At 42.2% G+C, this 13809-nt stretch overlaps 1 protein-coding gene across 2 annotated transcripts; it reads left to right on the top strand.

Moving 5' to 3' along the window:
- The first annotated feature begins 763 nt into the window (after positions 1-763).
- Positions 764-8468, top strand: Pdcl (phosducin like). 2 transcript variants are annotated; one of them, XM_029536956.1, is made up of 5 exons: positions 764-889; positions 1615-1661; positions 2605-2781; positions 4319-4500; positions 7765-8468. In XM_029536956.1, exons 3-5 carry the CDS (start codon positions 2610-2612, stop codon positions 8314-8316), a joined length of 906 nt encoding a protein of 301 aa, XP_029392816.1. In that variant the 5' UTR covers positions 764-889; positions 1615-1661; positions 2605-2609; the 3' UTR covers positions 8317-8468. The 2 variants fall into 2 exon arrangements, with proteins under 2 accessions (XP_029392816.1, XP_021049150.1); XM_021193491.2 differs by lacking the exon at positions 1615-1661.
- The last annotated feature ends 5341 nt before the right edge of the window (positions 8469-13809 follow it).

Raw genomic sequence — 13809 nt, 5'->3', positions numbered from 1 at the left:
AACATAAAAGTTCCTTAGGAGCTTTTAAAATGAATTGTTTTAAAGGTGTGTTGGGGGTGGGGGGACTGGAGGAGGCTGCCACTGATTGAACAAACAGCTTCCGATGAAAATGTGAACATAGACAAATTTGCAGGTGGTCCTAGAAACATGAATTGAGAAACCCCTTTTTCAAATTAAGAGCCCTATCTTAAACACTGTATTTTATATAAATCGAGCATGTTTGATATGCTTTAATTTGCACACGGTTTCATTTGCAATTTCACAGTTGTGTACAAGACACGCCAACTAAGCAGTTTGAAATCATCTGAGGTTTAACAAAAGTTTTCAAAAATAGGGTAGTTTCCTTGACCTCTTTATCTAGAATTTTCAAAGGTTATCACTATACATAACTGTTGTAAAGTCTGTAAACTACAGAGTCAACTATTTCACTAACATTAGTTAGTTACTCAAATTTCTTCAGTTGTCCATGCTCATTTCCTGTCCAACAATCCAGTTCAGGTTGTCATACAACTTCTGTTCTTTGAGTTACTTATTCTTGAAGAAGTGCATGTTTTTGAGCTATTTTTTCGCCTTAATATTCCTTTGTAACTTTTCTCGAAATTTGGAACGGAAGTTAATAAAAATGTTTTATTTAACGAGAAATACACACCGAGGTGTTTTGTCCGAAGCTAAGACCCGTAGCTCCTCCTCAGACGCCGAGATAAGCTTCTTGTGATTGGGCAGCGTGTGCTCGCCGCGCCGCCGGAAGGCCGTATGATTGGTCCTTCAGAGTCCAAGGCAGCTTTTCTCTGTCGCTCAAGGCTTTCGGGCACTTCTCTTTCTCTAGGCGAGCGTTCTTTGCTGGTGACTGGAGCTGCTAGTCTAGAAGGAGCAGACTGAGCGAGGCGAGGTAACTAACTGCGCAGGCGTCGGCAGGAGGAAGCGGCGGGCCTAGCCATGGGTGGGGCAGGCGCTTACGCGCCTTGGGCGAACTACCTTGCCTCCCGGCTCCTGGATACCAGTTCCTCCGGTACTTCTCAAATTCCCGTCGAGACTCGGAGCGTCCCTCCTCAGTACCGCCCTCTTCACTGTGCCCTCCCCGGCCCTGTCCTCCACGCTGCTCCGCCTCCTCAGCCCCGCCTTCCTTATGGCTCCGCCTTCTCCACGCTGTCCTTCCAGTTCGGCTTTACTGTCCCTGCCCTTCTGTCCCCTAAGCTCTGCCTTCCTGGAAGCTTAGCCCCGCCCCTCTGCTCCTTCTGCGCAGCCCTGCCTCCTTCACTGTCCTACTTGCTCTAACACTCCTCTGCCCTGCCCCTCTTGGGAGCCTTTCGCTGGCCCTGCCCATCTCACTGCTGCTCCTTCTCTGTGCCTCTCCTTAGCCCCACCCTCTTCATGATCCTCCACCTTTTCAAGTTTACTATCCCCACTTGAGGGTTACCTTCTGCTCTGCGGGTGCATGCCACTTCTGTCTGCCAGTGTTCTCACCTCTCAGTAACCCAGCCTCCTCAGTACACTCCTGGCCCTGTTTTCACCCATCGGACCGAGTTGTGGCCCTCTGGCACATCCCAGACAAGGAGTTTATAAAGTTTTCTTTCTTTCCTTGGTGCTGGCACTTTCCTCTTGATTGCTGTTCAGCTTGCACAGTGCTCTGTCCTGACTGGAGTCTGCTGTGTGGGAGAGAGGTAAATTGTAATAGTGTAAATACAACGTGTTAAGTCTCTTCTGAAGGCAGCGCAGTGTTGATATTTGGTATGCTTAGAGGAAGGGCCTTTTGTTTGTTCGTTTGTTTTTGTTTTTGACTAGTCATTCCTGCTGGAGTCTTTTTTTTTTTTTTTTTTTTTTCAGGGTTTCTCAGTGTAGCCCTGGCTGTCCTGGAACTCACTCTGTAGACCAGGTTGGCCTTGAACTCACAGCGATCTCTGCCTCTGCCTCCCCAGTTCTGGGATTAAAGGCGTGCGCTACCACTGCCCGGCACTGCTGGAGTCTTAACAGACTAATAAAGCACTGAACTGTACCCTTTCCCAAAATATCTGGGTCCTAGGTGTTCTTTAAACATCTGGCTCTTATTTAAATTTTGTGGTGGAGACTTGCTGGTTATAATTGGTCAGAATTGGTCCAACTTGAGACCATGTATCTAGGCTCTTAGTGAGGCAAGGAGTGAATGACTTAGCTTCAAGAGTATACCTACCCTCGGTAGTCCCTTTTGAAGTTTTCCCTGAGGACTTTCTCTCAATTTGTTAGCAGTCTTAAAACTAAAAATGTGTATGAATAAAAACCACAAGCAATAGATTCCTCTTACCCAGCTCACAAAAGTAGACAGTAGTGCACCTCTCAGGCTCCTGGAAGTCATACATCAGTGGGTCTGTTAACAGCTTCAGCCTTTGTTGCAAAGCTCAGCAAAGAAATGTGCCTTATCTAAGTCTTGGTTTTGCCTGCTGTAACAATAGCCTGGTAAACTATGGCATAGATCCAGGGTTGGGGTTTGTTGAGATTCTGCTTATGAAAACACCTTTAGATTCCTATAAAGTTCTGGGAAGTCAGTCCAAGTGTACCTTGTATGGTTCAGATTCATGTCTTCCTTGCTCAAGCCAGCAAAAAAATTCCTGATACATTTTTCTCTTCCAGGCACCATGACAACCCTGGATGATAAATTACTGGGGGAGAAATTACAGTACTACTACAGCACCAGCGAGGATGAGGACAGTGACCATGAAGACAAAGACAGAGGCAGGGGAGCCCCAGCCAGTGGTTCCACGCCTGTGGAGGCTGAGCTGGCAGGCGAAGGCATCTCAATCAATACAGGTACTGGAAGGCTCTGAGCTCTGGAAATGGACTCAAAAAATGTCCTTTAAAGTCCTGGTCTCCTTTCCCCAACTCCAGTCCCACTTTCCTTCCAGAGATAACATAGTGTAGTCTGTCATTGCACTTGCTTCTACCCTTTCTCTGTGCAATGCAAATCTATATGCATATCAGCATGGAAGGGAACAGGCTGGACTGAGTTTGACAACCCATAAATCATATATGAGTATCCTGGTAGGATTCCTAGAAATGATTTTTTTTTTTTTTTTTTGTTATTCGAGACAGGGCTTCTCTGTATAGCTCTGGCTGTCCTGGAACTCACTCTGTAGACCAGGCTGGCCTTGAACCCAGAAATCCGCCTGCCTCTGCCTCCCAAGTGTTGGGATTAAAGGCATGCGCCACCACGCCCAGCCTTAGAAATGGCATTTTTACACTATTAGTTTTTAAAATTAAAGTTTCTATTATTATTGTATGTATATGCATGGTCTGTATGCGTGGTTACAATTCCAAGATACCAGTATGGAGATAAGAGGACTTTTTGGAGTTGGTTCTCACCTTTACAGTTAAATTCCAGGAATTTATTTACCTCAGATCTCTAGGAGTGGACTGTAGGGTAAGTTATCTCAGTGGCTCTTATACTATGGTGTTTTGTTTTTAGTTTGTAACTTTCCACTTACGGGGACTGGCTGAGGAATCCAATCATGCTATGCAAGTGCTCTGCCACTGACCTACAGCTCAACCCACCTTAACATCCTAATATTGTCAGATTGTTTAATTTGAGGTTGCGCTTATATTATAAGCCAGCAACACAAAATTTTTCCTTATAGTTTTCCTCCTACTATGCTAACAACTTTTAAAATTTTTGCCATCTTGTTGGATAAGAAATAGCCATTTCTGTTGTCTTTTTAGAGATAGTGTCACATTATGTTGATCAAACTGGCCTTGAACTCCTAATCTCAAATGACCATCCTCAGTTTCTTCAGTAGGGATTCCTGGCATGCACCACTATGCCTAGCTTATCATTGTTTTTGGAGTATCTTTTATTTCAAGATATGCAGAACTGTCTGATCTTGACCTTTCTTTCCTTTTAGTGCTGGGGATCAAATCTTGGGCTTTGTGAATGCTTGGTTAGTACTCTTGCAGCTGAACTGTATTCCCAGTCCTTGGTTTTGGAGAAAGGATCTTACTATAGGTCAGGCTGACCGTGAACATGTGATCTTCCTATGTGGAATGCTGATGTTGCAGGCATGGGCCACCAGGAATTCTCTGTCTCGAATTCCCTTGTTCTTTCTACATGTTTCTTATTTGCCTTTTGAGTAGATAAATCATAATTTGTACAATGTTTAGCATTAGGTTGGCCATTTAATTCCTACAAACTACCCTGCAATAGACCTTATTGTGCTCTGTGTAAGGGTATGCAGAGGCTCCTGCTAACTGTGTCACAGATACAGCAAGCTCCATGCTGATGTGAATTCCTGTTTACAGATGTCAGCTGGTCCAAAGCCCCTTGTCTGTTCTCAGTTATGTTTGCCTTACTCAGGTCCAAAAGGTGTGATCAATGACTGGCGCCGTTTCAAGCAGTTGGAGACAGAGCAGAGGGAGGAGCAGTGCCGGGAGATGGAGCGGCTGATCAAAAAGCTGTCTATGAGCTGCAGGTCCCATCTGGATGAAGAGGAGGAGCAACAGAAACAGAAGGACCTCCAGGAGAAAATCAGTGGGAAGGTAATGGCTTCTTCAGTCTTTCCTGGCTGCTGGAAATGGGTGTGGTAATTCAAGAAGGGAGGAAATTAGATTTGGCTTCTGCGATGCATTAAAGTGCAGGGCAAAGCTGGGAGCCCTGTCATAACTTGGGGTGCATCTGGGTTTGTTCTCAGCTCAGCTATACATTATTATGGCAAAATCTCTTCCTTAGTGTATGTTTTCATTTTCTAAATGAGGTCATTACCTTTATCTTCCCAGGGTTCTGCAACTCAAATGATCATCTTAGGGACTAGCCTTTTGAAAGTGTGGAGTTATATATTATTTTTTAAATTGTATTCATGAATATTTATTTTGTGGAGACAGTAAATAGAGTAGACATTCTGAGAGATACTTGAGCCCAGGTTCCTGACACCTCCTTATCTTGTCAGCATTAAAGGTTCCCCTTGTTCTTTCTGACCATGCAAGAAGTGTCCCAGAGTGCCTAAGATCAGTTAGCTGTGGCTTAAAGCTACAAATATCAGGCACTGGGGCTGGAAAGAGAGCTCAGTGGAGAAAGGAGCTTGTTGTGCAAGCCTGACGACTTGAGGTCAGTCCCCAGGACCCATGTAAAGGTTGGAGGAGGGAACTAGCTCCACAGTTGTGCGCTGACCTCCATCCACAGTAACAACAAAATGATATTTAAAAGTATCAGCCAACATGAAGGTGCAGATAAAGCATTAAACCAAGTTGATCACTTTGACTGGGGAATGATTTTAGGTCATAAAACCTAGACAAAGGCCATATCACCTAAAAGACCCAGTCACATCAGCCAAGTGGGAGGGTCTTAAGTTAGAGAGATGGGAAGAAGATTGGTAAAGAGAATTCAGAAGGGTGCTGGTTGTGACACCTACTGATCCACTGTTCCAGTTTAGTGAGGTCCTGCTGTCGTAGTCAGGGTTTCTATTCCTGCACAAACATCATGACCAAGAAATAAGTTGGGGAGGAAAGGGTTTATTCAGCTTACACTTCCACGTTGCTGTTCATCACCAAAGGAAGTCAGGACTGGAACTCAAGCAAGTCAGGAAGCAGGAGCTGATGCAGAGGCCATGGAGGGTTGCTTACTTACTGGCTTGCTTCCCCTGGCTTGCTCAGCTTGCTTTCTTATAAAATCCAAGACTACCAGCCCAGAGATAGTACCACCCACAAGGGACCCTACTCCCTTGATCAATAATTGAGAAAATGCCTTACATAAGCTAGATCTCATGGAGGCATTTCCTCAAGGGCTCCTTTCTCTGTGATAACTCCAGCTTGTGTCAAGTTGACACAAACCCAGCCAGTACACCTACTTACCACCTCTAGTCTATACAGCGTTAGAGATGTTTCGCTGCACCAGGCCAGGAGAAAGAAGATGCCTGTCAGGGAAGCTGGTATAGCAGTGTGTCTGCTGCTCACAGCCATTGAGCAGAGATACTAGGATGAAGCAGCAGTCATGTGACCGTAGGTCAGATGTAAGAGATTCTGTCTCTGTCCTCTTAAGTCACCTATAGTAGACCTGGAAACTGTCTGTCTGGCAGAAATGAGGCTGGGGGAAGGTTAGTATGATGTGTATATATCAATTTTTAAAAATGTTTAGAAACATGAGGAAATATTTATAAATTATCATTTTTTTTTTTCCTTTTGAGACAGAGTCTCACTGTGCTGGCCTAGAACTTACTATGTAGACCAGGTTGTAGATCATACAGATCTGTCTGCCTCTGCCTCTTGAGTGCTGGAATTAAAGGTGTGAGCTACTATGCTCAGTCATTATAAAGTATTGTTAACATTGCCTAGAGCCAAAAGCAGATACCCATAGCTGCTGCTACACAAGTTAAGACAACTACAGTCAGCTGACTGGCAGTAAAAAAGCTGGGCCTGGTAGTACATGCTGTAATTCACTACATGGCCGCCAAGACAGGCTAAGGATTGTTTGTTTGAAGCCAGCCTGGTGTATATAGTGAGAACCAGGACAGCCTTTTGTACATAGGGAAATCTTGTTTCAAAATTGAAAAAAATAATTGGGGCTGGAGAACTGGCTCAGTGGGTAAGAGCACATGTTCTTACATAGGACCTGGGTTTGATTCCCAGCACCCACATAGAGGTTCACAAATGTCCATGACTCCAGTTCCAGGAGATCCAGGAGATCTGATCTCCAAAGGCACCAGGCACTCATTTGGTGCACATAAATATATGCAGCAACACGCACATAAAATGAATAAATCTTAAAAAAAAAGCAATTAGAGTTTGTGTTATGTGGATGTATGTACAAAGCAGCAATGAGGTGTGTTCCTTTGGAAGTTCTTTAGTTGTGTTGTCTTTTCAAAAAAAAGTATAAGAGTGACTAATACTTAGTCAAAACTGACGGAGGGAATGTCAGAAAAGTGGTACTATGTGGTGCTGCCTTTTTGGAATGAGAAGCAAAATGGTATTGTAGTTAAATACTCGAGTTTTTAAAATCTAGTTTAAGGGGCTAGAGAGCTGGCTCAGTGGATAAGAATAGGCACTGCTCTCAGAGAACCCCAGTGTGGTTCTCAAAACCCACAAGGTGACCTCCAACTCTTCCTGGGAATCTGACCCTCTCTGCTGAACTATGTAGGCACATCCATACCTCCTCACACAGACACATATATACACATAGTTAAAAAATAAAACTGGATCTTTAAAAATTCTACTCTTGTACTTCATATTTGTGTGAATTTGTACAAATAATGTAAAATCTTTGGGATAATACCTACATTTACAAAATGGGGTTATTAAAGTTCTTCCAATGAGATTAACTCAAGAATTCAGTAATAGGTGAATTCAATCATAATAGCAAGGGCATGTAGTCATAATTACCACATGGTAATTATGCAAGTTGTCCTCTAACTTCCACAGGTGCACCATGGTATGAGCATGCTCCCCTTCCCCCACCCCCTGAAAGTAAAAGTAATTGAAAAAATTTCCAAGAGGAACTGGAAAGAAGATTCAGTTGTTAAAAGTACTTGTGTTTTTATTGATGACCCAGGGTTGGTTCCCAGTACCCATGTGCTGGCTTATAACTTAACACCAGTTCCTAGGGATCCAGTGCCCTCTTCTGGCCTCCACAGGCACCAGCATGCACCTAGTGCACATAAAATACACCTCTATCCATAAAAATTTTGAGAGAGATGACATAATATGAATAAGACACTAGTGTGAAGTCTCATGTGTTCTAAGTACAGGGTGCATATCCACATTGATCAAATGTGTCCTTTGTCTGTCTTTGTTTTCCTGCTGGTTTTCCTGCAGATGACTCTAAAGGAGTTTGGTACAAAGGACAAGAACTTGGATGATGAAGAGTTTTTGCAGCAGTATCGAAAGCAGAGGATGGAAGAGATGCGGCAGCAGTTTCATAAAGGGCCCCAATTCAAGCAAGTTTTTGAGATCCCCAATGGAGAAGGGTTTTTAGATATGATTGATAAAGAACAGAAAAGCACCCTTATCATGGTTCATATTTATGAAGATGGCATCCCAGGGACTGAAGCCATGAATGGCTGCATGATCTGCCTTGCCACAGAGTACCCCGCTGTCAAATTCTGTCGAGTGAGGAGCTCGGTTATTGGGGCCAGTAGTCGTTTTACCCGGAATGCCCTTCCTGCTCTGCTCATCTACAAGGCGGGTGAATTGATTGGCAATTTTGTTCGAGTCACTGACCAGCTGGGGGAAGATTTCTTTGCTGTAGACCTTGAAGCTTTCCTGCAGGAATTTGGATTGCTCCCAGAAAAGGAAGTCTTGGTGCTGACATCTGTGCGAGACTCTGCCACCTGTCACAGTGGAGACAGCGATCTGGAAATAGATTGAACTGATAATCTAGTTCCGTAGCTATCTCATTGTTTGGGCTGGGGGACACATGTCTGTATTTATTTCTGTCCTTCCTTGTCTTCTGGCTTTACAGCTGTTCTTTGTAGTCTCATTTAGTATGTGAAAAGTCAAGAAATTCTTAGATTAAATCAGAATGCTGACTCACTTTGAAGCTAGCAGTAAAGTGACTTCAAATTATATAAACAGGAAGCTAGGTTCTTGAGCTGTTTACTTCTCTAGGGTGACATCTCTGATACTGTTTCCAGTCAATATTGACATGGCACCCTTGAAGGCAATGTCTTGAAAATTGTCTTCTGATGACCTCAGAATTCTACCAGTTCTGAGAGTAGTATTCCCTAGTAAGTGTGTTCTGTGCAATGTAAACAGTACATTTCCATAATCACTTGATTGCAAATCATGTTTACTTGCAATCAGATGCATAGCTGTACTTTTTTTCTCTAGATCCTTCTCTACCAGGGTCCATACAAGGTTGGGAATGTAGCTCGGTGATGAACTCTTAACTATGCACTTGGCCCCAAGATACCTGATTCCTAGCACTGTCAAAACTAAAGGTTCCAGATGGTGCCTGGTGCTGTAGTTAGCAGTGGCCTCTGCTGCGGCGGTCAGTGGTCCAGTCTAGCATAATGAAATATGAACAGGAAAGGATGTTTTTTGCTGACTGCTGTCATGTTGGGAGGCAGGCATCCTATTGACTGACATTGGTGTGTGTAGAGCTTGAAAACCTCAGTGGGAGGACCTTTCTGTACTCCTGCTCATCAGTATCTCTTCCTGTTATTAACAAGGTAACTTCTTGTTTAAATCAGCTTTTTAAAAAGCTTTTTTGCCTATTAGAAAAAAAAAAATCATATTTAGTAGAGGAAAATTGGCCAAAATAAAGATGTAAAAATGTAATTCTGCCACCTAAATACTGTATGTTTTGGTATAGTTCATATATAGGGTTTTTTTTTTCTTTAATGTATTCATTGGCTTTGGTTTGTCTTTAAATGACACTAGGATCATTCTGAGCATACTGTCTAATAGTATGGTCAGCTACTAACATCAGATGTTTTTCATGTTATTAAATACTCTTCTGTAGCATTTTAATAGCTGTTGATATTTCCATTGATAGATATATTGTAATCTGCTTGGTGGTTGGTTTTTAGAAAGATGGCAAACTTTTTTTATTATGAATCTTTTATTATGAAATGTGTTCATCATAGAACATACAATAAAAATTAAGCTAAAAAGACATTTAAAAGCCATACAATTTTACTACTGATAATTACTGTCACCATTTTTACAGATCTCTTTATAGCTTTATGTGTATATATATATTTATAAAATTCATTGTCATTCAAGTTTTTTTCCTTTTTTGGTTATTCTTTATATGTTCTAGTATCAGTGGAAAAGAAATGTAATCTGGAAGTAAATATTAGCTTTAGTATGCACACTTGAGTTTTTTGGTTGTTCAGAAACTAACTGTAAATGAGTCTTGAAAGTATCTGTTGGATTTAATCAACAAAAACCTGTCATTTTCTGACTAAGGAGCTCATTGTAGAAGTGAAGAAAATCATTAGGAACAGAGAGGACTGATGTAAGTATTCTAGTTTCTTTCTTTCCAGTCCTTTGCCCCCATTCTTACTAACATTGATAGTTACTGAATTCTGTGTCCTACTTTATGTAATAGTACATACTAAAATACTTTGCTATATTGTAAAAGTTCTGAATAAATCAGTTGCTTTATAGTTCATCATTTAAATAAACCATACCATATTGACTCAGCCCTTGTATATTAGATATTTGAATTCCCAGCATTTTGCTAAAGCATTTAACATCTTTGCGATTTCCACTGTATTTTGGATCACTCATAGTACAGATGTCTAGAAGAGCCACTGAAAAAATTGGCAGGAACATTTTAAAATATTTCTTTTCTTCATAAAACAATTTTGATAATTTCATACACTGATATAATACATTTTGATTATGTTTACCATGCTGCTCTCTCTCCCTCTTTTTTTTTTTTTTTTTTTTTTTTGGTTTTCCAAGACAGGGTTTCTCTGTATAGCCCTGGCTGTCCTGGAACTCACTCTGTAGACCAGGCTGGCCTTGAACTCAGAAATTCACCTGCCTCTGCCTCCTAAGTGCTTAGCCATACTGCTCTCTTGACTTCCTTTCACTCCTGCTGATCTTCCTCTCCCCAAATAGTTCTAATTTCACTTTGAGGTCTTTTGGGTTTTGGTGGTCCACTGAGATTAATTACAGTTGCTTACAAGAACATGAGGGAGTATATTGACTGGATCTGGGCAACTTACCAGCAGCTACACTACTGAAGAAAATGTCTTCCCTTTTTCTCAGCAACCATTAACTGCCAGTAGCTTCTTAGGAAGGGGCTATAGATAAAATTATTCTATCATAATTATATATAAAACATATGAATATAATACTTTGACCATATTCTCCCCTTCTCTTATTCCCTTCATCCTCCCACTGAACCTGAATCCCATCCTTTTATGTTTCTCTCTCTCTCTGTCTCTGCCTCTGTCTCTCTCTGTCTCTCTGTCTCTGTCTCTCTCTTTGTGTTTATATGCTCTACAGTGCTTGTAATTCCTTACATGAATGTTGGATGGGGGTTATTTACTTGACAAAGACAATTTAGTGGCTAATCTCCCTCACCTAACATATATTAATTGGTAGGACCTTACCAACCCCTCCTCCCTTATCTATGATGGGATGTGCTCAGTCTCAATCAGGTAGTCATCTACAGTGATTTCATGTCCAATAGTGTCCAGAAGGTAACAGTTTACAGTACTCCTTCCCATCTTCTAGCTCTTACTTTTTTTTTTTTCCTGCAATGTTTCCTGAGCCTTTGAGAGGTTGATATGGATGTCCTGTTTAGGGCAAACATTCAACAGACTTATTCTCAGCATTTTGACTAGTTACTATTAACTGAATTAACTATTATTTATTGTAGACAGGATCCTCTCTGTTGAAGACTGAAAAGCAGGAACCTACGGGTATAAACAAATAGGCGGTTTGGCAGCATAGTTATTTAGCAGAGCAACAGTAGTAGGTCCTGTGACATCCCAGTCATGGACTTGACTAAGTTTACAGTACCTGGTTTAGATTTCTGTGGAGCTGAACCTCATTCAATAAGAAAGTGATTTGTCTCCTTGATAGTGATCATGTCACTGTTCCACCAGTGGGCACATTTTGACTGGCAGGTGGTTTTATAGCTTGCCACATGGCTCATGGCTGGTGCAACCTTTGATGACTTTTCTCCTCTGTCAGCCAGCTTTGCATCTTCTGGCTCTGAAAGCTAACCAACAGGAAGGAAGATCACTTTCAGTTTCAGTTCCCCTATGAGTTGCAACCAAAGTGTGTGGTGGTTTCAGTGTTCTCTCCAACTAGTAGAGTGTTGAAAGCCCAATCTTGTGTGGGTCTTGTCCAGCGAATCCCAGTTGCTGTAAATCCCTAAGTGTAATGGGCCCTATCATGCCAGGAAGAGTGTTCCACACCTTTTCCCCTTCATTTAACTCATTCTTTCTGACTACCTATCCATTCTGTTCCCTGAGCTTTGGAGGCGGTGTAGATACCTTATAGGGCTGTGACCACTAAAGAGTATTCTGTCCTCAGCCCCTTTGGCTAGTTATGATCTCTGCAGAAATGGGTACCCATTGCAAAATAGGAGCTTCCCTGGCTAAAGCTGACAGCCTCATGGAGTTATGGGTACAAACGCCAATATTTGGAGGCGATATGATAAACATGACATACCCATTAGAAAACAGCATTAATAGCAATTATAGTTTGCTTTCTATTGCTGTAATAAACACCACAACTAAAAGCAACTGGGGTGGGGGTGGGGGGAAAGGGTTCCTTTCAACTTTCAGTTTATAATCCATCACTAAGGGAAGTCGGGACAGGAACTCAAGGCAGGGTCCTGGAGGCAGGAACTGAAGTAGGAACCCTGCTTACTGGCTTTCTCTCCATGGCTTGCTCAACTTGCTTTGTTACACACATCGGGACCACCTGCCCAAGGGTGGCACCACCTACAGTGGCTGGGCCCACCTACATCAGTCCTTAATGAAGAAAATGCCACATGGTACTGCCCACAGTCCCGTTTCATGAGGACATTCTCTCAACGGAGCTGCTACCTTTCTAGGTGACTGTGGCTTGTGTTGCGTTACTGAACAAACAACAAACAAAAACAAAAACCAGCACCAACAATTTCCCTCCTAGGTCCCATGATCTCTTCAGTCATAGACTTTTGGCTAAGTTTACAGTAGTAGCTATGAATTCTCTCTTGGGAAGCGGGCCACAAATGGAGTCAGTAAGTAGTTGGTTACCTCCATCAATAGCAGTCTTGCCCTCCAGGTCATTAGTGTAGCTAGCTTGCAGGGTCCATAGCTTAATAAGACTATTGATAACTTTTATCCCCCAGCAAAGTACAGTTAAGACAGTTTTTTTTAAAAAAAAAATAAAACTTCTATTTTACAGGAAAGAAAAAATACAAACAAAATCTTGACTTTCAAGAACAGCATTCTAAAGTAAAAGAAATAGGCATGTAATGAGGAAAGTACTAGGATGTATAGCTAAAGTCACATGGGTATTTTAAAGGATAAGAACATGAAAGCAATGAAGGAAGATGGATTTATTTTGGGTCATAGTCTGAGGAGATACTGTCCATTATAGTGGGAAGGCATGGCACCAGATAGCTCTATTGGTAATAGCATGTGGCAGCTGATTGTCACATAGCACTAATCAGGGAGTAGAGAGACCTGAGCTATGTCTGGGACTAGCTACCCCATAGTCTTATGGAGCTACGTCTACCAGGAAATCCTCATGTCAGAAGGTCCCACAACCTCTCAAAATAGTGCTACCAGACGGGAACCATGTATTCAGACATGAGCCTGTGGGGACCATTTTTACATTCAAACTATAACGTTTCAACCCTCCAATGTGCCTATGGCCATCATTTTATTCCTTCATATCTGTGTATTATAAATTCTGCTCCTCCCATTTCATTTCCACCCTGTAAAAGTACACCCCCATATGTAAACCTCTTTGCCTTATTAATTAATTTTGGTTTTGTTTAGTGTCACATAGATCTTAATTGGGAGCACCTATCTGTCTGAACCTGAATTTGGAACTAACTATTGGAGCCTGGTGATAGACAACCAGATATACAACATGTCTTCCCCCTACTGGACTCTTGTGTTGCCCGCAGATTAGCAGCACGTGGTACAGCCCCATGAGGTCTGTAGTGTTTTGAATGAGAAATGATCCTCAAAGTCTCAAGCTTTTGACCACTTGGTCCCCAGTTCGTGGAGCTGTTTGGGAAGATTAGGAGATTTGGCTTTGCTGGAGGAAGTATGCCACTTGGGAGTGGGCTTGGAGATTTTTGCTGTTTTGTTTTTTGAGAGAGTTTCTCTGTGTAGCCCTGGCTGTCCTGGAGTTCACTCTGTAGCCCAGGCTGGCCTTGAACTCAGAGATCCA

Source organism: Mus pahari, chromosome 3, assembly GCF_900095145.1.
Source record: "Mus pahari chromosome 3, PAHARI_EIJ_v1.1, whole genome shotgun sequence".
NCBI classification, from domain to species: domain Eukaryota; kingdom Metazoa; phylum Chordata; class Mammalia; order Rodentia; family Muridae; genus Mus; species Mus pahari.
Note: the sequence above shows the minus strand (reverse complement) of the source record. Positions and strands in the feature narration are given on the sequence as shown.